The 21,333-nt window shown below is 43.3% G+C and overlaps 1 protein-coding gene across 1 annotated transcript in view; it reads right to left on the bottom strand.

Moving 5' to 3' along the window:
- Positions 1-21,333, bottom strand: part of DGKZ (diacylglycerol kinase zeta) — a 135,650-nt gene that overhangs the window by 5,833 nt on the left and 108,484 nt on the right. The window contains exons 25-31 of the mRNA XM_015407559.1: positions 17,998-18,038; positions 16,015-16,196; positions 7,029-7,060; positions 4,965-5,008; positions 2,749-2,869; positions 1,552-1,588; positions 712-811 (exon numbers count right to left, since the gene is read on the bottom strand). Coding sequence (XP_015263045.1) covers positions 712-811; positions 1,552-1,588; positions 2,749-2,869; positions 4,965-5,008; positions 7,029-7,060; positions 16,015-16,196; positions 17,998-18,038 — 557 coding nt within the window. The remainder of the gene's footprint in view (positions 1-711; positions 812-1,551; positions 1,589-2,748; positions 2,870-4,964; positions 5,009-7,028; positions 7,061-16,014; positions 16,197-17,997; positions 18,039-21,333) is intronic.

Raw genomic sequence — 21,333 nt, forward strand, 5'->3', positions numbered from 1 at the left:
GAGTTGCCTATTGTACATCCCCTCTTTCTTACCCCAGTACTGGATCATCTTCCTATCTAGCAGGCTTGATAGTCTGCAGCTGGGAGAGGGAAAAGTCTGCAGCAAGACTGTCCTTGCAGTGACCTCAGGGAGTTGGAAGAGGGGAAATGAGACATTCTGGCCCCTCATTTAGAAAAAGACAACAACAGCAGAAGAGGCTAATTTAACTCTTCTGGTGAGTTAAATGCTGTAATCCATACCCAGAAGATACAGCTGCTGCTTCTCCATACATACTGTGGGCATACATACTGTGGGCCTTTTCTTCTCCCATCCTGAGGCTAGGGTTAGCACCTACAGCTCTTTCAGATCACTTCCTTCCAAAGGGTCCTTCATACAAACAGAGGATCAAGCAGTGAACCTTTCTCCTTCGGATGGCCTTCCTCTTGCCTTTTTCTTACACATGAATGTGCCTATGGAATATTTACATGCTCCCCCTAAAAAGAAAAAGTCTCCCCATACATAGAAAACTAGCAGAGAGGGAACCAATCTCAACCCTTTCCCCTGACATTCTATTTTTCCACTTCCAAGGATAATTTTTCTCAGGGCAGGAAAAGCTGTGCAGTTTGAAGTTGTACAATTAGGAAACACTTTACTTGCCAAGAGTATGAACTGGACCTAAAATGGCACTTCAGCCATTTCACAATGCTTTTGTCTCTCAGTACAAGCATGTACCTGCAGGTCTGTTTTCATCAGTGAAGCCCCAGCCTCCACAATGTAATGGCAGATGGTGCGTTGGCGAAGGGCTGCAGCCTGGTGCAAACTGGTCTCACCACTGGAAGAAACAAATTAAGAACATCATGCACTCGTTGTGCCAATAAAGGTCGATTGATTGATATTCATGCACTCCTGTCTTGCCCTCTTCAAAGGGTAAGTAGTAGATATGTGTGTGAGTTGTAGCAGAAGGGCTGGGCCAGGATCATGCCAGCCCACACCACATGTTTATCATACATGAATGTACCTATTGGGCTTAGTGAGACCAAAAGATGGATAGTGAGAATGGGCCCAGGGCTTAGCCCCACCTCTTGGCCATATGACAAAGAGTCAAAGGACTGAAGGTGGCTCTCTTGCACATGCCAGCTCCAGCCTCTGCTAAATTACCTAATCCAGCTGGGGAGCACAGGAGAAAAAGGAAGCAGCAAGCTGAGAGTTGAGACAAGGGAGATGGATAAGAGTACCTAAGCCTAACTTGTCTCTGCTATTGCCCTCCCACAGGTATCTAGCATGCTGTGATGGACTGTGAGCTGGCCATCTTTTGGGGAAGTGCCTCTGATGGCAAGGCAACAGAAAGGTTCACCTTCCATGCAAACATATCTACTCAGGAGTAAGATGCCTCTCCTCCCTCCTCATCTGGTGCAAATACAGCTGCATCATTAAAGTGGTTGGCTGGCCTGCCAGTAGAGGGAGCTGGAGTGTAGACAGGAGGGGTTGGGGTGATGAACAGGACTCAGGCCTGCCTTTTGGGTGGGAGGGAAGAGGTTAGTAATTAATACGGTGAACTAGAAAGGAACTTACTTCTCTTCTTCCGCCACATCCAGAATCTCTGAAGGAGCTGGGGACAGAAAGACAAAACAAAGCCGTAAGCAAGGCCAGCCTGTATGCTACAGTCACTGCCATGTCAGGTCCATTCCACCAGAATGGAAAGCACAGTTTCTTCCCAGTCATTCCCACAAATGTTCAGAGAGGTGCAGAGGCTGCATATTTTTCAGAGTTATCTGAGAAATGTTTCAGAAACATCAATCCCATTGCGGCTTCCTTGTGGGTAACAAACATTTTAGCCTTCTTTGTCTTTAAATTATACCGCACCCAAGATGCAATTTTGCAGTATTTACTGGATTTGCCAAAATGTCCTTACTAGGTGCCAACTGATCAGTTTTAGTGGTAGGAGAGGACAACAGAAAACCCTTGTGTGGGGAGAAGGGAAAGCCAGTGAACAGCTACCCGTGAAGTAAGAGAAAGGCTTCAGGTGAGCACTAGAATGAAAACCAGGTAGGCAAACGGAAATGGCACTGATGCACATAGGAGAATGTTTGTGTGTGTGTGTGTGCCCGCGCGTGGGGGGAGCATCTGCATGCAGTTGCTCTCCTTTCTGCCTGGAGCAAGGGGTAGTGGAGGCTCTTCTCCAATCTGTAAATCCCTTGGGAAAATCCACCTTACCCCCACCCTCACTGAGTAGGCCTTCTTTTTGTACCCAGATTCTTGTTGGGGGTCAAATCTGAGAAGGAACATCTGTCTTGGTGCAGACATGCAGCCCAGCATTCCCATTCGCCAAGTATCAATGGGGGAGGCCATTATCTCATTTAGCAAAGAGAAAACTGAGACTGAAAGGCCATGGATTTGAATGCACGAAACTACCTTATACTGAATCAAACCAGTGGTCCACCAAGATCAGTATAGTCTATTCAGACTGGCAGCGGCTCTCCAGGGTCTCGGGCACAGTCCTGTCACATCACATATTACCTGACCCTTTTAACTGAAGATGCGGAGGGACTGAAACTGGGACCTTCTTGCATGCCAAACAGATGCTCTGCCACTGAGACACAACCCCTCCCCTGACCTGGCTTTGCTTCAAAACTAAATGGTGTATTCAGATTCCCAGAAGTGAGCCAACTCCACTGCTTTATTAGACTGCTCCAGTGCTTTATTCACATGCTAATAATCGTCCTACTAACTCAAAACTACTGCAACTATATAATTTCTGGTGTGACTTACCATGTTCAATTATGTATTTGACAATCTCCTTGTTTCCTGATTTGACTGCATGATGCAGGACAGTTTGGCCTGTGTGATCTTGCACCATCAAGCTACTTCCAGCCCGGTGTAGGTCTCTGAACTACAGAAAGACAGGACAGTGCAAGGTAAGGCAATAATACAGACTTCCTTGTGGAAAACCTTAAACCAAAGCAGTTTATGGAAAGATAAAGACAAACAAGCAATATCAAGAACAATCCATTTCTAAATCATTATGAACCACTCAATTAGAACGTTGTTATCAGGCAGAAGCAGTAAAAAAACAGATTTACCAGATAAGAATGTTTTCTGTTTAAAAATGCAGTAATGTTGGACAAAACTAGATCTCCCTAGGAAGGGAGCTGGACAAAGCCAGGGCTACAGCAGAGAGAGTTCTGTCCCTCATTCCTGCAGAAGAAGATGCTTCCCCAGTATAGTGATATGGAGCCTCCCTCGCAGACCTCAAGAATCACGGAGGTTCACGCAGGTGCAGAACTATGCTTACAGACAATTGCAGAAGAACCAAAGATTTAATTTTTTTATGTAACTAGGAAGTCTCACCATAAGATAAGAAATCACTACAATTCTTCCTTCGTTAAATGTCCCCTGTTACAGAAAAAAGCACATGCCACCTCTAAAAACCCACTTTTAAAGAAATGTCATGGTTATCTCCCTGTATTTCACCAAACAAAGCAACAGTTATTATGAAGGCTTAACTACTATATCTAGCATGGTTAAACTTCAGAAGAATTATTGAGCTTTATCACCTCATGGTGAAGTACCTCCAACTAGTGTTCCCTCTAAGATGCGGAGTCTTGTGAGCAAAAATTCTACTTTGTGAGCTCCTGGCATTAAAGTGGTGAGTGAGCGATTTGGCTGCTGCATCAATTAGTTTGCTCTGGAGCCATCCTTCCTGAGCAAAGGCAAAAATGTGTGAGCCGGAGGCTAAAAAACTGTGAGCTACCTCACACTAACTCAGCTTAGAGGGAACACTGCCTCCAACCACAAAACACTATGAAACTCATGGTGTGTTCTATTAGAACAGGCACAGGAAAGAAACATCAACGTATGCCCCACCTAGCTGAGGTCATTACAGCTATAAATCTACATCGTGGGATTGCCATGTTCCGAACTTCAACAGGATGCACATTTCTCTCTAAGCAGATGCAATGTGGTGCACATAACAGCCCTGCACCAACATCACTCCTAACTGCAGTGCAGATGGATGTGGGATGGGTGCATGGCACAATGCAGATTTTGCAGATGAGATTCACTGTCGATGCATTCAAAAGGGCATTGACCTGCAGAAACAACCCTTGATGAATTCTCCAGTCAGGCTGTCTAGACTGGATATGCAACACAATTCTATGGAAGCAGCTAAAATGCCTTTGTACCATCCTGACTGCAATAGATGACTTCTTTTGGTAAGCCTGACAGGAAATCCACCTGGCATAGGAAGGGCAACAATTCACAGGAATCCAGTACTCTGTGCGTGGGGGGCCATTATTGGGGTTAACTGGTGTGGCTAGTCCAGTTACCACTAGTTAGCAGAATGCTTAAATAAATCTACATACGCAAGAGCGTCACTTTACCAGGTCACCCAGCTTACAAAGCTACACAGAGTCACGTTGCAAGTTTAGAAGAGAAATACTTCTCTCTTTATTTCAGAAGTACACTTTGGATAGGAAAGAGCAGACATAGGATAGAGTACTAACTTACTAGCTAAAGGATGGAAGCAGATGGTAAGAGGGCCATCTGCCTCATGGTGCCAAGAGAGGACCACATGTCTCTCTCTTGGTGCATGCAGGGAGAGAGTTCATCTTCAACGCTGAGAGAGAACGGAAGGAAAGGGAAAAAGCCCCTGAGAACACAATCTACATTTCAAAGGGGACAGTGGCAGAACAGTAAACACAGGAAGAAAGGTCAGTGTGCCCATCTAGCTACATAGTCTCTCTTGCCACGAAGTCTGGAGGTCTGAGATAGGGGACGTTGCACCTGGAAATTCCAACAGCCTTTTGGTGATGGAGCCTACAGGTAAAGTTGACATCTGGCTGGCATTGCTAAGGGGTTGCAAATGTAAAGCTGACAACACATCGTATTCAACACTAGAGGGAGGCAGGAAGGCAGCAATGCTGTGACAAAGGGCACCACCCCTTCCCCAGCTCTGCACTTGGGGTTTAGCACATGGTAGCTGTTACCTTGAGGAAATCGTTATTCTTGGCAGCATCTATCAAAGCATCATCTGCAAGGAGGAGACATAGGTCAGGATTACAAAACCAAGCAGGAGAAAGGGTAGAGGGAAGGCACATGTGTGCATGAGTGTAAGGATTCTGGCCAGACCACCGCACTGGGCACAGACATGGATTGGTTTAATAACCCACGGGTGATGTCCTTTAGGGATCTAGAGAGAGAGAGATCCATCCTCTGCTGCATCAGACTGCTAACATGTCCAGGCGATAAACAGGCAGTTGAGTGTTCTTGCAAAACTGACCACAAATATCTCAGCTGCCTGGGCCTGTTGCAGTGAGTTTTTACTGGGGCTGTCTGGAGTCTGGAAGAAGGGAGAGAAAGAATGGAGAATGTGTGCAACACCATGTTTTGATATTTATCATGAAAGAAGCATGATGTGTGCTAATCCAGCTCCTATTGAGTATGCTGGTAGCTCCATTTCAACATTCTTTCCTATTGCCATTCGCTTCCCATTTGTAAAGCGTGCATGAGTGTCTATGTGAGCTGTGCACACACATGTGGTTTTTACTATGAACCATTCCTGAATTAGCTACAGATATGAGGTCTTCTCCTGTTTCCTCTGACTCCATTCCCCAGTCTGTGGGAACAAGGAGCATGGAAGGGACCAAAAGCTGCCCATCCAAGAAGACTGGGTAGGGAATGATGGAATTAACCATGGGGGGGGGAAGGGGGGCAAGAACACATGGTAAGTCAAAGCGGGAGAGGACTTTTCAAGCAGAGCTGAGGTGAGTTTGGCAAAGATTACTCCAAGCCCACATGGAAATGAATGGCCAGCATGAAGAGGTTATATAGTGGAAGGGTGAGCAGAAGAGATGGAAAGCAGGAGTCCCCAGAGAGATGGTGGTTAGGGATGCCTCTGTCAGTGACTCACTCACACTTCCAGGAATCAAACTCTGTTCAAGTGCCAGGAAACACTTTCCATTTGCTCAACTAACAGAGGCTCCTGCTCACACCTCCCGGAGCCCTCACTGCTGCCTGGCAGAGACCAGCCATGCCCCACCCCCACCCCCACCCGCCATGCATCTCAAATCTCTGCAGGTGGGAGATTAAGCCTGCACCATAATGGTATTTCCTGCCAGACTTTGTAAATGAACTGAGGAAAAGTAGCTTGCAAAGCCAATGGATGTCAGGTTTCACCCAGCTTGTCAAGTCTTGCAGCTGCATTTCCCCCTCCCCCAAGGAATGTCTTGATCAGAGCCCCTACAGCACTCAGTTTTGCAAGGATGAAGACACTTAAGGTCTAATTCTCTGCACAACCCCAACTCGGCCCATGGCCTATCCCCTGTAGCCTCTGCAACTGCAACATGTCCAATTGCAACCTGTTCAATGCCAAAGGTAAGTCTTCAATCCAACTGTGCTGAACCTTTCTTGTTTCCAGATCTGGGCTTGTTCCTTCTGAGGATTCACAGTCATGAGCAATGGTAATGCAAGCTCAATTGTAGCAGGCCCACTTTACACTAGTGTGCATATGAGGATGTACTTTATTGCAGATGCTGCACTGATATTTTCTACCCCCAAGATTAGATCAGTAAAGTTTGATGTCAACTGTAGCATTGTCAGATGGCAGCCCAGAGTATATTCTGGGATGGAAAATGCATACCCAGTTATGATGGATGTTCCAGAAATCTCAACTGCCACGGAGGACTGTGCTTATCTGGACTATTCCAACAGTAACTGAAGTTACAGTATTTAATTTAATTTTACTTTTATTTATCATCCACCATTCTCATTAGGACTCAAGACACATCAGCCTCTCATTAGGCATCGTACAGACATCCCAAATAATTTGGGGAACAGCTTGTGTGGGTTGTGTTTACTGGAGTCCCCAGATGTTATCATGCAAGGCCGTGTATAAATACTCTGCTGGAATGGGGTAAATGTTTCACAGGGACTCTAAGAAGAGGGAACTCAAAGAGCACGAAGATGAAACAGAACAGTGACAAGGAGCTACTTGAAAAGAGAGATTAGAGAAAATATGATGGAAACTCATCTTGTGAGCAAAAAACTCTCACCTTTAAGGGGGTGGCAGCTCCCCATTTCTGAGCTGGAAATAAGAGATAAGAGATTCAAAAATAAGAGGTCAGACCTTTTCAGAAGCAGCTCTCTTCAGCTGTCTGAATTTCCCCCCAGGAACTCATCTCTACGGTCCAAACTACACATTACATTTGACATGTGATCACCATGGGAACTTGCACTCATATGGGAATCCAATTCAGTACTGTAGGGTGGGTGGGACGGGATAAAATTCTAGGAGCCCATATGTATTGGGTTCGCTAAATTCTCAGTTTTCATTTTTTAAAAGTAAGTCTCTAGCCTTTCTCTTTATATCTCTGCAACAGAAGAGAATAGAGACTTATTTTTAAAAAATAAAATTGAGTCCAGAGAACCTGGTACACATATTTCTCATAACATAATGATATTCTAGTGCCATTAAAAAACAACAACTAAAGCCTCTTGCGGTAAGGAAGGAACTGGCCAGTGTGGGGAGAATCTCAGGGTAAATGCCTACCGTGTGGATGGAGAAAATCTGAAATTCCCCACCCACACAGCAGCCATCTAGGCTTTACTGTGATTTTCCACAAAGCTTCAGAACAAAGCAGGCTGAGAAAGTTCAGAGAAAAGCCGAGAAGTGCATAAATGCACCATGATGCTGTGGGGAAGTAGGAAAAAACCTTGCTTCCCAACAGGACTGAAGCAGAGGTAGATAACCTGTGTAGCAGTCATCAGAGGCTGGATACTTTACTACAGTGAGGCAGAGGCAAACACTTGCCTATCTGGAAATGCTGCTAAGCCCACCAACCAAGTCAGCATTGGAGCAAGGCAATACCCCACATCCTTATTTTTGGTTTCAATACTTCTCATCCTTACCGTGGCTGGGAAGTTAAAACATAATAATAGAATAGCAAACTTCTGTTAATATTATGAACCATCATGTTAATTTTTCTCATTGATCTATCAAAAATAGAGGGGGTGATTTTTCCCTTTCCACTCTTTACATGTACTGATCTGTATAAATGCGGAATAGTTAATGCCCTTCTGGATTAAACACCACAAACAAATAACACTGTAGCTAAGTATGTGACTATAGTTGTTGTAGATTTTCTGGGCTGTATGGCTGTGGTCTTGGCATTGTAGGACCTGACGTTTCGCCAGCAGCTGTGACTGGCATCCTCAGACGTATAACACAGAAAGATGGAGTACTCTCTGTGTCAAGGTGAGAAGAAAAATGGTAGGCAGGTAATTTATATCGATTCAGAAAGGTGGGGTAGGGCTGAGTCATTATCTTGTAGGAGTTCCCCAGGCTGTGACATGCTAATGGAGGAGCTTTCCTGAGGAAGTTCTCTTGCATATGCTGTTAAAATTCTAATCTGTAGTGCTATTGTGAGATCTAGAGCATTTTGTGTTTTTCAGGACAGGAAACCATGCCCTATTTATTTTTAAACTCTCTTCTTTCCTGTTGAAATTGTGTTTATGTTTATGAATTTCAATGGCTTCCCTGTGTAATCTGACATGGTAATTGGATGTGTTGCCCAGCCTTTCAGTGTCTTGGAATAAGATACTGTGTTCTGTTTGAGTTAGGCTATGTTCAGCCACTGCTGATTTTTCAGGTTGGCCCAGTCTGCAGTGTCTTTCATGTTCTTTTATTCTTGTTTGAATGCTATGCTGTGTGGTCCCAGTGTAAACCTGTCCACAACTGCATAGTATGCGGTATACTCCTGACGTGAGGGGGTCTCTTCTGTCTTTTGCTGATCGTAGCATCTGTTGTATTTTTCTGGTGGGTCTGAATACTATTTGTAGGTTGCAAATACACTTTTCCTGTGGGAGACTGTTTTTTCTCAGTTGTTTGTTTTACCTTTGGTTTAATTGCTCTTCTGATTTCATTCTTGGAGTAGCTTGAAGTGAGTGGTTTAGATGATTTAGTTCATTGTTGAGAAAGTGCAGTTCACATATCCATCTTGTGCGGTCTACTAATAACTTGTGTTTTTGGTTTTTAATAGCTCATTTTATATTTAGTTAAAGCATATATGAAATTCAAGATTGCAAGTTAAAACTACTCCCCCCGATAATTAAAAGTGTTTTAATTACATTTTAAACACCATTCAAGTAATCTGCTTTTGTTATTATTGTATTGTTGGGGCACCTGATACTTGGCCTTTTGTAAACAGAACTTTGCTATTGCAGGCACTAAGCTCCATTTTATATGATAAACAACTTCATCTTTTTAAAAGAGATGCCAGTAAAATTAATCCCAGTGATCATTCAGCATGACTATATAAGCAGCATCCTATTTTGCCCCTGGTTTTGTGCTCGATAATGGTACACGGGTAAACTAACATATCTTACTGATATACTTACTAAAGATTATTGTGACATGAAGTTTTCATGAACTAGAGTTTCAGGAATTTTTAATAGCTACACATGGAGGGTATTTTTGGCAGGATAAGTTTGGCTGGAAAGAGTTGAGGAAAGCTGCCTCTGCTCTCTTTTTTTACACAAGTATGAAGGCTTTTATAGATAGATAAATTATTTAAAATATAGAGGCTTATAAACGAACAAACGATGTGAATAAAATGAGAAGTGAGATTTTTTTTTGTGCCTCACTGTTATAGATCATCCATAGTGAATGTGATTGTCAGTAGGTTCAGGACAACCAAAAGGAAGTATTATATTAAATGCTCCATAATTAATTTATTAAATAAACTACTATAAGAGGTGAAATTAACCATTTCCAAAAACTTTAAAAGGTGATTAGACAGATTCATGGAGGTGGACAGGTCCATCATTGGCCATGAACCTCCATATTCAGATGCAGTAGATGTCTGAATGCCAGTTGTTGGGAGCAACTATGAGAGAGTGGTTGTTGCCTTTATTCCCTGCTGGCAGGATTCCCAGAAGCACATGGCTGGCCAGTGTGGCAAACAGGACACTGAACTGGACAGACCTTTGGTTTGATTCAGCAAAGCCTTTTATTCCTATGAAAGCTACAGTGCATGTCCTTAACTCAGTTTCACAGAGACATTTAAAAATGTCCTCTGCATTTTTAAGTAAGCTACTGAATTATTAAAGTGGGGGGGGGGATAAGCAGGCCCAGCTCCAGTGCTAAAGTGTCAGGTCCAGTGACAAAGTGTCTGGAACAAAGGAATAAACAGGTGAGTTTAATAGATGAGCTAGGAGAGGGTAACTGGCATTTATCTATCGATTGATTCACACATAAATATATACCTAAATTTTACTATGAAGTATCATAGGCTAAGTGAAAAAGGGTTAAAATAGTAAGGAGGCAAATAGTTTAAAAATATCTGTAGGTACCAATATTTTAAACTTCTCAGTATTGTAGCTGTTCAAACTACTCAGGTATAGCTAATTTTAGTTCTAAACAGCTCAGAGGCTCTTGGCTAGTTTTACTGCAGTACAGGAAGGGTTAAACAGAGGGTCAAACAAAGGACAAGGATTAAAACTGAGGGCACAGGACTAGTTTAAACTCTAATGCCCCTTTTGAACTTTATTACACCTATAGATCAAAGTACTAATACCAGAGGCTAGGGATAGTGAGTTCACAGATAAGGCTAAACCTTAGACAGGTTTTTGTAACAGAAAAAGGAAAACAAAACAAACTGCAGCTAAAGTTTAAATACAGTTACGCATTGAAAAACGGGGTCAAATTTTAAACTAAATTAAAAAAAATTAAGCTAATTCTCACATTCTTTAAAGAGGGGGTTTTTCCCTACTATTCCCTACAAGAAAACAAGCAGATACCTCCTGTAACGGCTGAGGCTACTCAGTTAGAGTCCCTTTTAATCCAAGCCTAGAAGAGCTAAATTAACATTTGAAATTAAATTAGCATTTGAAGTAAAAGACAGCCTGAGAAGGAAAGGAGCTCTTGTCTAAACAGCTCCCTTTCAGCAATACCTATTGTTAGGCAACCAAAGGCTGACTCACTCATCCTCCTTTATTGAGTAGCTCCCAATCAGTGCGACTGGCTTTCAGTGGGGTGTGGCGGTTTGATCTAAGCTACTTATTTACGGCTCCTATGAGCAGGACCCAGCTCCAGTGACAAAGTGTCTGGAACAAGGGAATAAACAGGCGAGTTTAGCAGATGTGCCACTTCAGCAGCAGGGTGAGGGCGCCAGGGACCTAGTCCCTCCACGTCCCTAAAAGGGTAAGTGCACTTTCCACAAACAGATCTACATAAATAGGAAATTTATAAAATGGGGGGGGGAGCAATTATGAAGGTAGAATGCCAGCAGGTGGTGCTATCCAGTGTACTGCACTGATTGCAACATGTATGACTATCTGCTAGCTGAACAGAAGTTATAGGTGCATGCTCACAGCAAGGAGCTCCTGGTTCTCAGGAATGTGTTTGTACCATTGAAGCCAAGGTGGCTGACCTGAAGAAGCAGAGACAGTCAGTTAGGCACACAGATAAGACTCTCGGTAACTTGTTAGATCTGTCTCACTCTGGAATGGCAACCCTGCCACTGTCAGGTAGCATGAGAGTCAAGGGAAACAGGGCACTATGAAAAAGAAAGGGGGAATGTTCCCTCAGAAGGAACCCCTTCTACAGTTGGTGAACAGGTATCCTTTTGCAACAAGGAACCATCTTTGGGCAGGGAGGGAGGGAGGGAGGGGCTCTTGGTAGCTGGTGATTCAATCCTTAGGCATGTAGACAGATGGGTTGTGAACCCGCATACTGATTGCACAGTGACTTGTCTGCTTGGTGTGAAGGTAGTGGACATTACACACGGTCTAGATAGGCTGGTAGACAGTGCTGGGGAGGAGCCAGTGGTTGTGGTACATGCTGGCACCAATGATGTAGGGCAATGTAGTCGTGTGGTACTAGAGGAAAAATGTAGGCTGCTAGGCAGGAGACTCAAGGGCAGGACCTCCAAGGTAGCCTTCTCAGAAGTGTTGCCTTTTCCACCCACAGGGCAAACTAGACAGGCACAAATTTGGAAACTGCCACAGGAGGTGGTGGCGGCTATAAGCATGGACAGCTTCAAGAGGGAATTAGATAAACATATGGAGCATAATCCATCAGTGGCTATTAGCCACAAGGTATAGACAGGAACTCGTGGTCTGGGGCAAGTGATGCTCTGTATTCTTGGTGCTTGGGGGGGGGGCAACAGTGGGAGAGCTTCTAGTGTCCTGGCCCCACTGATGGACCTCCTGATGGCATCTGGTATTTTTGGCCACTGTGTGACAGAGTGTTGGACTGGATGGGCCATTGGCCTGATCTAACATTGGCTTCTCTTATGTTCTTATTGTTCAATGAGTGGATAAGATGATGGTGTAGGGAGAAAGAGTTTAAGTTTCTTAGGAACTGGGATGCTGTTTGGAACAAGCAAGACATGTACAAAAGAGACTGCCTCCACTTGTCCCAAGAAGGAACCAGGCTGCTGGCACTTAAAATAAAAAGGTGGCACAGCAGTTTGTAAACTAAATCCTGGGGGAAAGCTGACAGGAGATGAAATGTCTCTGGTTTGGGATGGCTCATCTCTAAGAAATGAAGGGGTAGCTGTAACTCTTCTAGATGGAAATGGATTAGGATTGGCCACCAAAAGGATGACAAACAATACTGACTGCCTGACAGGGTCTAGAGGCCACAGGAAGAAGGTTGCAGGCCTAACATGTCTGGGGAATTATAGATGTTTATATGCAAACGCTAGAAGTGTCCAAGATAAAATGAGGGAGCTAGAATGCTTAGTGTCAGAAGAGAACATAGACATTTTGGGATGAAGATAATCAGTGGGATACAGTGATTACTGGATATAAATTATATTGGAAGGATAGGGACGGAAGGGTCGGAGGTGGAGTGGCTCTGTATGTCAGAGAGGGTATACAGTCCAGTAAAATTGAGAATGTAAGAGAAATAGATTCGTTTACAGAAATTCAATGGGTGGCAATAGTGGACCCAACAGGAAACTTAATTCTGGGAGTTCATTACCGCCCACCAGATCAAAAGTTTGAGGATAATTTAAAAACAGCAAAAGAATTAAGGAAAGCAGCTAGATGAAATAACTGTCATAATAGGTAATTTTAACTACCCACACATTGATTAGGTCAGTGCCTGAGCCATGGAGCAGATGGTCACAGAACCTACCAGGGGAGAGGTGATCCTGGACTTGGTCCTAAGTAATGCCCAAAACCTGGTGAGAGATGTAAACATGATAGCCCTAGCTGGGAACAGTTACCACAATGCTATTAAGTTTAGTATTTATGTAAATCGTGAGTTGCCCAAAAAGACCAACACAGCCAAATTTAACTTTAGAATGGGTAACTTATCTCAAATGAGGGGGCTTGTGAAGAAGAAATTGAAAGTAAAGGTAAGGAGGGTTAGATTTCTTTGGGAAGCTTGGAGACTATTTAAAACTACAATACTGGAAGCTCAGATAAAATGCATACTGCAGGCTAGGAAAGGTATGAATAGGTATTTAAAAGGGCCTGCATGGTTAACAAACACAGTAATGGAAGCAGTAAAAGGTAAGAAGGATTCCTTTAAGTGGTGGAAGGCTAGTTCAAATGAGGTAAATAAAAGGGAGAACAGGCTTTGGCAAATTAAATGTAAATCGGTGATCAGACAGGCAAAAAGAAACTATGAGGAACATATTCCAAAAACCATAAAAAACAAATAAAGAATGATTAAATGTAAATCGGTGATCAGACAGGCAAAAAGGAACTATGAGGAACATATTGCAGAAACCATAAAGAACAACAATAAAAATTCCTTGAATACATTAGAAGCAGAAAACCAGCCAGGGAGGTAGCAGGGCCCTTGGATGACAAAGGCGTGAAAGGATTACTAAAGGATAATGGGGAAATGGCAGAGAAGTTGAATGCATTTTTTGCCTCTGTCTTCACTGTGCAAGATGGGAGATGCTTGCCCTCTCTAAAACTCCCAATTTCAGCAGGGGTGCTGAAAGACCTAAGATGGATTGAGGTGATGAGAGAGGAGGTCCCATAACTGATGGACAAATTAAAAATTGACAAATCACCAGGCCCACGTGGCATACATCCAAGAGTTCTGAAAGAACTCAAATGTGAACTTGTAGATCCTTCTGACAAAGACATGCCATCTTTCACTAAAATCTGCCTCTATTCCCAAGGACTGGAAGGTAGCTAATAGAACCCCACCATCTTTAAAAAAGGTTCCAGAGGAGATCCAGAAAATTATAGGCCAATCAGTAACACTGATATCGTGTAAGTTGGTGGAACTGGAATCTGTTATTAAAGATAGAAAGTAGGCACATTGATGAACAAAAGTTATTGAGGAAGAGTCAGCATGGATTTTGTAAGGGAAGATCTTGTCTCACTAATCTTTTAGAGTTCTTTGAGGGGGTGAAGAAACATGTGGACAAGGGTGACCCAGTAGATGTCATTTACCTAGACTTCCAGTAACCTTTTGATAAAGTTCCTCATCAAAGACTTCTAAGTAAATTCAGCAGTCATGGGATAAAAGAACAAGTCCTCTTGTGGATTAAAAACTGGTTAATTAACAGAAAACAGAGAATGACTTTTCACAGTGGAAGGTGGTAAGCAGTGAGCTACTGCAGGGCTTGGTACCAGGTTCAGTACTGAAAAGAAACTCCTGGACTAAGCCCTAGTAAAATCTTGGCACAAACTGAGTCAGTAGCTGTGAACCCTGACCACAGTATGGGCCGATCCTAAAAGGGTAGCCATGTTAGACTGTTGTGGCTAAACCAAAAAGGAATCTTGTGCCACTGTAAAAAATAACACCACAGCCTCCTTTCTCCAGTGAGGATATGACTGACTTTTCATATTTCCCCCAATCCTTCCCCATTAAGCATCTTTACATTGTCAAGAGTTTTTGTTTGGGCTGAGCAGAAAATGTTTAAACTATTTTTTTCAGTTAAGTACTTTTTCGAAAGAGACTGATGTGCCACTTCATTCACTGGGGCTTATTCCCAGGTAATGTATATCTCATCTGTATTTAATTTATAGTGCAATTCAGTATTTTGGCTAGGTCCCTTGGCTGAGAAGTTTTTCGGATCCTACTTGCTCATTTTTTTTGCACCATATCCTACTGCATCTGCACAGTGTAAGCCATACATTAAATAAAATCTATTATGTAATAATACAATCCCCCTCTTTTTTATAACCATTATTCTATAATTCATGGGATCAGGAAGCCAAGTGCCTTTTTTGTTTGATATTTGATTTGAATCAGAGGGATATGGGGAGGCCCAGGTGAAATCCTTGTCTGGGGCCCCATGGTGGATCTCGGCAGCTTTGTCTGCCGGGACCCAATTTGTGCTGACACTGTGGCACGGGGGAGGAGGGGCTCCAGCCTTCCCTCCCTGTGTCCTCCTCCACCGTTTTCTCAAATCTAAACATTACTTGCCCCACTAGAGGGCTGCAAATTTACTGAATGCTGTATATGCAGCCTCCTCACCTCCAGCCATTTGGGGTTGGGAAAACTGTGCAGGAGGACAAAGGCTGGAGGCCCTTCTCCACCCAGGTCATGGTCCCAATCCAAATCAGGCCTCCAGGGCACTTCTGAATTGAGTCCCTACAGGGGACTCACAGCTGACATCCTGCTGCCAATCCCTGTTGGGGTCATGTGTTAAATGTAGCATGTAGTATAAATGTAGCATGTAGTATGGGCCTATCTGCCTAGCCTGAAAGGGCCAGGAAGGAAATTACCTGGTGTTCTTTCACTTATTTTATCACACCATACCAGCTGTGTCTTGCTTTCATGTCTCCCTTTCACATATCAGCATGCCACTACTGAACTACAATCCTGGCTTCATACAATGTCAGAGTGACCAGTTCAGTTCAATTCAGTGACCAGCTGTATACCAGATCAGATGTAGATAGCCTAACAAATCAACACCCCCAGACGAGGTAGTCAGTGCTTGCCCATTTAAATTTATCCCCCACTCTGCACCTGTTCTTAAGCTAGCCTTCTGCTCTTCCTTGGGTCCTTCCACAAGCTAATCTGGCCTTTGTCACCTCCAGTTCCCAAGCAGACAACCTCACCTGGAAACTAGTGTGGATGGTGATGAAGTTGGGACAGCAAGGTGTTGCCTTGTGGGTGTTGAGGGCACATCAACAAGGTCGGGCATGGCAGGAGACGTGCCCACGGTCTGGGTAAGCACAAGCTCTGGGTCCAACACAAAGAGCTCATCCTGAGAGATCTCCGTCACATAGTTCAGATGTTCCTGAAAAGTATATGTCAGTCACTTCAGAGATAGGATTAACATACCATGTCCAACTTTGCCATTCATCTTCTAGTCAGGAACGTGCTCTGACACTAGTTTCTTTGACTAATTTCCTTTTCAAAACTGATAGTGGGAAAAGGATACAAAGCACTGACATCTGACTAGAAATGATCTTTCTGGAACCATAGTGAAAGTTTTATACATTCAGACATGACGTGCCAACAATTCATCCCAGTTAACTCATGTTTCTCATAGACGGCCAGAGTGAGTTTACCAAGACTCTCTGCAGAAAAGGAGGGGGCAGGAGGGAAGTGTGTATGACAGCACAGAAACAGATTTGGCTCACGTACACCTTTAGCTGAATGTTTCCTTGTTGTGACACCTAAATACAGTCATGAGTTCACATCTGAAGCTGCTGAGTGTACAGAAGTGGTATAACCACTGACCCACATTGTTCAGTAATAGATGTGGTTTACTAGAGTACACACTCTGTACTACCATAGAATATGCAGTATGGATGCTAACATGAAATCCATCCACTTGACCAAAATCTAGAGAATGAAGACGTTTTCCATTTTAAGAAAGAAACTGATGGTGATGGGGAAGGACATGGAATTATATTACTTCCTTAAGAGAAGCAAAACAGAGTGTGTTCCAGGGTGCGGATTTCGGAAGGGAGAGGGGTCGCCACTTTGTATACCTGTCAATCCCAGTTTCTCTGCTTATATGAGATTATTTGTCCCCCTCTTGTGCTTCTGCTCAGCAAAAGAAGAGCCAAACCAAAACTTTCCTAGCCCCAAAATAAAACCAGCAGATGATTATGTATTTTTGCTAAGTATAAGGGTACAAATTGTCTATGTTATGAAAGCATAATCATGCATTTACTTATTGTATTTATACTGCAGAATCTGGAGTTTTTAACTGCATTTAAAACAGAACTCCAGCTCTTTTGCCTACATCTGTGACTTGTGAAATACTCTAAAGGGTTGAGAAAGAAACAGGTTAGATTTAGTGATAATTTCCACTGAAGGAAAGGGTTTGCCTCATCAGAATGGGACTAATTTTTTGCTCCCCCCCCCCTCACTACAGCTAGAAATGCTACCCAAAAGTTGTTTGAGGGAGCTGGGACTCTCAAAAACACTCTAAAGGGTGAACTTCAGTTTTGTGGTGGGAAGGAGGAAATTTGGTGAAAATCACCCTCCCCCTCTTCTGATATTGGAAATGTACTGCTTGTTCCAATGCAATATGTGTAAAGAAATGGGGGAAAAAATCACTGGAGACACAAACCACAATGTTTACTGCAGTCCCAATAAATGAAGAAGCCTTTACAAACCTTCCCTACATTTCCCAGACATTCTTCTCTACACATTTAGTGACATTGTACCCTAAACGTGGCTTTCACATGAGTGGATCAAGAATGAAAAGGAAAAGATCATCAAGAAAAGGTCTAGGACTTTCTGACTGCAGGAAACCTATGAAAAAGGGAATATAATGGAGCACTTTATTAATGTTAATTGGTTGTTTCTATTCTGATCTTAATGTTTTATATTTGGCACTTGGTGCCCTTGTTGCGAAGTGCCCTGAGCCCGCATGCGGGAAGGGCAGGATAAAAATGTAATAAATGAAAATGAAATAAAATGAAATGACCTCAACACCAAATTGCTTTGTTCCATCAATAAAATCACAAAGCTTGGAACATTCTAGAGTAATGGAAACCAAGGTACAGGCTCCACACACATGCATTTCTGCAGAGGCACATGCAGCAACTCTCGCCTTTCCCTGAAAGCAAACTGGAGCTCACCTGTGCACGGTCTATTCTGTAAAAACGATCTGCTGTAGTTGCTGTAAAACAGAAAGAGATTAGAACATAACACTTAGTATTTACATAATGTTTTAGACCATTCAGAATGCTCCACATACATTTTCTCTGTAATACTCATAGCAACCCTGCAAGGTAGATCAGTAAGATCATCCTCAAGTGACAGATGCACGGCAGAGACAGAGAAAATCAAGGCGTGCTTAGAATCCCCTAGGCTGCCTTCAGACATCACAATAAGCTGTAACTAAACCATGACTGGGCACAAACACAGTTTTTCCAACTGTATTCACACATAAGTCTTGATGCTCCTTCTCTGCAGCATGGAACTTGACTGAACACTTCTTGGCTTACTCAAACTGCAATCCACTGTGATGCCTTTGTGAATTGGCATTGTTTACCCCACACAAGCTGGGACACTAATCAAGGTTTAAAATCCTAACTAATAGACTTAGAATCCTAGTTTGCGTGGAGTAAACAGACTCTAGTTCATGGGGTTCCTGCTTTTGGACATCTGAATGAACTGGAACTTGACCAAGCTGGGAAGTGTTCAATCAAGCTCTGCACGCTAAAGGAGAACGAGGGAGGAGCCGGGGCATGCAGACACACAGGAACAAACTAGGTTTAAACTCTGATGGGGCATAATTGTAGTTTGCAATGACTGAGGGAAAATCTATAGAGAATTCTTGCTTCAGTGCTTAGCCCATTAGCCCCATTCAGTTATTCAGATTACTAGAACCAACAAAAGAAAAGGGAAAAGCAAGGCTAATTCATGACAATGGCTCCATCACAACCAGGGAACTATAATTATTGTGCAGAAGAACCATTCTGCACCCTAAAGGACTGAATTAAGGGAGGGCAGACATGACAGGACAGCAGCAGCCAATTTCAAAGCATGCTACAAATTATATCCAAAATTACCCACATAATCTAGGATTTTAAAAAAGCCTTTGGTTTAAGAGAAAAATGTACAGATTCACTCTTACCCAAAGCATACACGTTGTAAAATATAGGGGGCCCCCTCATTTTTCTGTTACCATGGAAGCAGTAAGCATGCTGTGAAGTGTGAAGTTAGTACCCACATTTTCCCTTGGTCTTTCATGCCCTCATCTGCCCCCTCTGAAGTCTGGGACTGAAAAACCCAGTCACTGTAACAACACGGCTGTTCTCCTGCCTCTGAAATGCAACCCCATCTCCTCCCTTGTGGTTTTGCCTGTAGGTCTACCAATCAGGGAAGCAAACAGCAGTGTAGTACTGGAGAGGCAGGCAGGCGAGCAGGCCTGACTACACCACAGCTGAATCCACAGGCCCTCTTGCTCTTGTCAAGAAGTGCCACAGACTCCTGTTGAATTTGCCATTTGTGCTCCCTAAGTTGCAGATGGGCATGCCCCGGAGGTCTGCAACACTCACACAACTGCTGCATTCCGCAAAGTATTTGCTGTAAGAATTTAGCTGAGGAGAAAAGAACTGCTTTTTGGAAAATGGACCAACTTGAGTATTGAGAAATGCTCTACTCCTTCAGTGCAATTGCTTTCCTGAAGGAACATGTTTGGATCCTGTGCAAGAAATGCATTTAGTATGCTTTAGACAGGAAAGGGTCCTCCATTTCAGCAGCAACAAACCTGGATGTAAGTATCAAGGATCAGCTAAACGGTGACAGAGTAAGTGCAGTAGGTAGAAGAGACAGGAACTGAAGCTTTAAAACATTTTTTTAGGGAGGGGGGTAAAAATTACCATGCCACCAGAAATGCAAAAGTAGTCTTTTGAATGTAGAGTAGCTGAGGAAAGCTTCTCAAATCTGCTTTGCAGATGTTCAGGGACTTCCTGTGCTTACAGGGTCTGACATGCTTACAGAACTGCACCTATAGGACCTCTTGCCCTTCCCAATACCATGATCCAAAAACTAAAGCCCACTATGGAGATCTGTGCATTTTTAAAATGTTAAAATATAAACTATTTCCTATCAATTGATTGTGAAGGCAGACAATTTTGTTCCTTAGGCTTTTTCATCTTGTACAAGTAGAGTCCGCAATTATTTCCAAAAGGAATGGAACACCTTAGGCTACTCCACTCAACCTCTAACGGTCAGTTTAAATAGGTGGCAGATGAACAATAACCTGAACAGGATCAACCACAGGCTTATGTATACGCCTGTGACTGCATGAAGATTAACTTCATGGATGGGAGTGGTTCCTCCAATTTCACTAGCTTCAAAAAAGCACCACTGATATATTGGGAACTGCTCCAGCATTAAGGAGCAGAATATAGGATTATTTCTGATTCACACAGGCTTGTTTCCACATAAATATATGCATGTATGAATGCAGTGATAATTGGATTCCAGGGCTTGTGATTTTCCCTCCCTGTCATGTACATCTAATAACCTGACTTCTGGGTTTAGAGCAAGCCACAGTTTGCCAGTATATCTGAACTAGCAAACTATGGTCTGCACTTGCCCTGCAAATCAAGATTCCAAACCACAATTTATTCCCAGTTTGGAATCCTGAATGATAGCCGGTTCTGCTATGAAAACTAAAGTCTCCAACTGCCTGGTCATGTGTGCGGGTGAGGCGGGGGAAGGAGGGTGAGAAGTCAGGAGAAAGCTCAAAAGCCTGAGGCGATGCCAGGTACAATTTGCCCTTGTGTTTGAAGCAAGCCAGTGAGATCCTAAGAACAAAAATGACCTGTTGTCTTGGACCTCCCCTCTGACAATGGAGCTGTATTTTCCTACCATACTAAAAGGTATTTCTAGGTCATACTCGAGATTTCTGATACAAACTGTTTTATGATTGGGGGGGGGCATAAAGTAAGCATGCATTCAGGTCCAATAATCCTCTTATTTTCAATGTATTAACCGTGTTTGTGAAGTCCAGAGAGGGCAAATGGGAAGTGCAACAGAGGACTGCACCTATGTTAAGTGTTGCATTAATGGAAGTGCATCTATTGTGATCACTCATAAGGCTGAAGAGGCTGAGGTTACTAAGGCTGGATCCTACAAAGACTTGGGAATTCTCCCTGGGAATAGAGAAGTAATGGGGGCAGGGGGGAGGGGGTGTCCATGACACAAGCCAGAGCAGATTAGAAGAGTGAAAGAGCCTCGTTTATCCTGTCCCGGGGAGAGATTTACAGCCACAGAGCAGTTGATGAAGGCCAGTAATTCAACCATTTTAATGAGCCTGCGTTGCCCTTGAATGCCACTCAAGCCTTTTTTCATCAACACATTTTCCTCAATTTGGAACACGCTGCTGGGAAACTGGCAAGGAGGAGAAAATAATCTGCTGCAGTAAAATCTGGGAACAAGACCCTCATATGTGGATATGC

The sequence above is a fragment of the Gekko japonicus genome, unplaced genomic scaffold (assembly GCF_001447785.1).
Source record: "Gekko japonicus isolate JY-2015 unplaced genomic scaffold, Gekko_japonicus_V1.1 scaffold84, whole genome shotgun sequence".
In the NCBI taxonomy this organism is placed as follows: domain Eukaryota; kingdom Metazoa; phylum Chordata; class Lepidosauria; order Squamata; family Gekkonidae; genus Gekko; species Gekko japonicus.